General features: G+C 44.9%; 1 protein-coding gene across 3 annotated transcripts in view; it reads left to right on the top strand.

The window, feature by feature from the left end:
- The first annotated feature begins 1,589 nt into the window (after positions 1–1,589).
- Positions 1,590–3,623, top strand: part of LOC310716785 (uncharacterized protein) — a 12,087-nt gene continuing 10,053 nt past the window's right edge. The window contains exons 1-2 of one of the 3 annotated variants that reach the window (XM_083524218.1): positions 1,590–1,687; positions 1,824–2,175. In XM_083524218.1, the coding sequence (XP_083380344.1) occupies positions 1,866–2,175 (310 nt within the window). In that variant the 5' untranslated portion in view covers positions 1,590–1,687; positions 1,824–1,865. The other 2 variants (XM_083524219.1, XM_083524217.1) reach the window with 2 other exon arrangements.

Genomic DNA, 3,623 nt, shown 5'->3' with positions numbered 1-3,623 from the left:
TGAAATAAAGAACACTCTTGATCTCTTCATCATGGCACCTGTTAGTGGGTGGATTTATTTATTAGGCAGGTGTATGTGGTATGTATCCATACCACATAGCAAAAGGGGGAACAACACAATATTAGGCAGGTGCTTATGATGTTATACATGTTCGGTGTGTACAACATTTTGGCTCCATGTGCTGTTATTCGGTTTGAAAGAGGCAGATGTAGAAGACAGGGGAGTATGGAGACAGATGATCTGCTGTGGCAACCCCTAATGAGAGCAGCTGAAAGAAGAAGAAGTTTCCATGTGCTGTTATAATGAGCTCCACTCTTCTGGGAAGATGTTCCACTAGATTTTGTGGAGATATATTTGGCTAAAGGGTGTAAGTAAAGTCAGGTACTGGGGTGCAGTCAGCATGAAACATTTATCCCAAAGGTGTTAAATAGAGTTGGATCTCTATAGCAGATCTTCCCCTCTAACCCTAGATCATTATGGAGCTGGATCTCAATGTCATGCTGGAACAAGTTTGAGGCTCCAAGTTCAAGTGAATGGAGATTTTCATGCTCCTGCATCCGAAGATGTCTGAATTCATTGTGTTTTGTGGATGAACGAATACTTTTGGCCACCGCGTGTGCAGTAACCCAGGAGATATGGAGATGATTAAAGTGTGATTAATGGGATCTCCGAGGAGGAACACAGCGCCGGATCATGTGCATGTGATGTTTATTGAGTTTATAAATGTGAGATTTAAATAAACTTCTGCTTTAAGTTGAATAAATCTGCTCTCTGTGCTGTTTTCACTCCAACACTGTTTTATTTGTGTATTTTAAGCGGCGGAATTGTGGTTGGTGTTTAGACTACACACAGCAGAGGAAGAGGTGCGTCATCATCCGCCATTTCCACGACCGCAACTTCCGGTTTCTCTGTCGTAAATACGCTAAGAAACAGCGCGTGCACTCCCAACTTTCGCTTACGGTGGAGTCTTTTATTAAAAAACTACACTTCCCATAAAAAACCTTCCACTGTGTGGCTGATGGAACACCAACTCTCCTGCCGCAGACTTCCTGATGTTTTCTGATTTTATGAATAAAGTTTTATTCGCTGATGTTCTGAGGTATTTATCTAAAGGGTAATCGCCGACCTGCCAAAGCACCCGGATGTGAGGGCGGGACCTGATTGGTCCAGTTCATTTAGCTAAAATTAAGTCTACACATATTTTAGTTTTATTGTAAAAAAAAAAAAAAATAATAATAATAAAGATGTTATTTTGCACACGTTATTTAAAGTTAAAGGTTCATACGCATTTGCTAAGTCCACGCCATTTCCACTCCACTTCCGGTGTGAGTGATCTCGCTTCCGGTGGGAAATGAAGGGAAAATGGCGCCCGCGTATTCATGATACCTGAAATATAAACATCAATAACGCTTCTTATCAACTTCTAATATAATCTTCATGTAAAGTAAAAAAATAAACCCATTAAAATGTATTACACACACACACTGCAATATTAACATTAATACATTACTATGTCGTGTATATATATATATATATATATATATATATGTGTGAGTGTGTGTGAGAGAGTGTGTCGTCGTCAGACTGCAGCTGTAACAGACACACCAGTGTGAGGCAGTGTGCAAAATCGTGAGGAGCACTAATCTTCAGCAGAAGATGATCAGTGGAGGTGGATTGTGTGTGTGAAGTGTTGTGGGTTATTACGGTACAATCTTACAGAGGGGGTGTGTGTGAGTGTGTGTGTTGCGTGTGAGTGTGTGTGAAGGCATCACTGTGTTGTTTCCCCTCTATAGGTTTTGTTGTGGTTTTTTCTCGGAAAGAAGAATGAGAGCTTTGCTGAAGGTCCACACGGTGGAGGAGAGAAGATGAACAGCTCGCTCTACATCTCGTTTTTCCAGGGCCAGCTGGAGTCTGCTCTGGAGCAGGTGGTGCAGCTCGCCGTGACCGAGATCACGGACACGGTCGGCGCCAGTCTCAGCTCCATGCTGCTGGAAACCGCGCGGAAGGAGCAGGACAACCAGCGGCTCAGAGCCTCCATCCAGTCCGCAGGACGACCGGAGAGAGAACGCGAAGAGAGCGCGGAGCCTGAACCCCAGCATGCCGCCCCCAGGCCCCTCTCTGTCCCCGTCTCTGTCATCGAGTCTCTCCGGCAAGAGCAGAAGAAACGAGCCGTGGGTAAGAAGGTGGTGCTTATCTTGGGGTCTTGGGTACTTGTTCAAAACCTAGACACTGTGTGTGTGTGTGTGTGTGTGTGTGTGTATGTGTAGGAGGGTCGTGTTTGTGTTTAATAAAGAACAATAACACAGTGGTTGTTAAAAGCGGAAGCGGGGGAAGGTCACTTGAATATTCTTCAGTAATTTACATGCCACGAAGCACCAACCGTGTGTGTGTGTGTGTGTGTGTGTGTGTGTGTGTGTGTGTGTGAAAGAGAGAGAGATTTCAGCAAGGTCTTCTGCAAACCTACACACATCAACAGCTAATATAAAAAAAAGAAACACACACACACACACACACACACACACACACACACACACACACACTTAAACTGAGTTTCAGAACCTCTTTGGTGACTCATCCTGCACTAATCATGTCTGCCCAATTAAATACTGTCTGGGTTGTTGATGCCCCACCCACATTTCTCTACAGTAGCAGCTCATTAACAGTGGATACAATCATAGGGGTGTGTGTGTGTGTGTGTGTGTGTGTGTGTGTGTCCAGCTTGGGGTTGATCAGTGCTAAGTATGGCTTCCTCAGATTCATAGGGAATTCCTGTGTACCTCGTCTCCATCAGTAAGAGTCACTGATTGAGTCTGAGTCGTTATATCTCCTTTATATTTCCAAAAACATCTGGTCCTGACTGCAGTGAACATTTGTGTGGATTTCTAATTTGGATTCTGAAAGTGAGTCATGTGCAGTAAAAATCTTTCTCCTTATTAGATATGTGAGACAAGAAACAAACACTAAGATGGTTCAGAAAGTCAACATCATCCTAAAACCTACAAACCTGTTCTTTAGCTGGAAATATAACTGTTTACAATTCTGCTGCAGAGGACGATCAGGGAAGCAGTGGTGCTGTTTCACCACCACACACACACACACACACACACACATTTGCACTGAGGTTTTTTTAATACCCGTGTTATATGCAGATATTTTTTACTTTCAGGGATGAAACTGAGTCAGAGTTCGAGGGTGATGGAGTTGGTGTTAAAAACGAGGCAGGGTCAGTGTTGCGGATGATAAACCGACTCATTGCCAGAGATAATCCCCCGTTACAGCAGGGGATGATGCCGAGTCACTGTTTGCAGATTATGGCGGGTTGCTGTTAGGGACAATGGTGGCATTCCCTCTGGGACGAGGGTGGGTTTCTCTCTGGGACCATGGTGGGTTTCTCTCTGGGACCATGGTGGGTTTCTCTCTGGGACGAGGGTGGGTTTCTCTCTGGGACCATGGTGGGTTTCTCTCTGGGACCATGGTGGGTTTCTCTCTGGGACGAGGGTGGGTTTCTCTCTGGGACCATGGTGGCGTCTCTCTCTGGGACGAGGGTGGGTTTTTCTCTCTCTGGGGCAAGGGTGGGTTTCTTTCGGGGACAATGGAGGGTTATTGTTGTGTACGATGGCGGG

The sequence above is a fragment of the Silurus aristotelis genome, assembly GCF_946808225.1.
Source record: "Silurus aristotelis genome assembly, chromosome: 21".
NCBI lineage: Eukaryota > Metazoa > Chordata > Actinopteri > Siluriformes > Siluridae > Silurus > Silurus aristotelis.
Note: the sequence above shows the minus strand (reverse complement) of the source record. Positions and strands in the feature narration are given on the sequence as shown.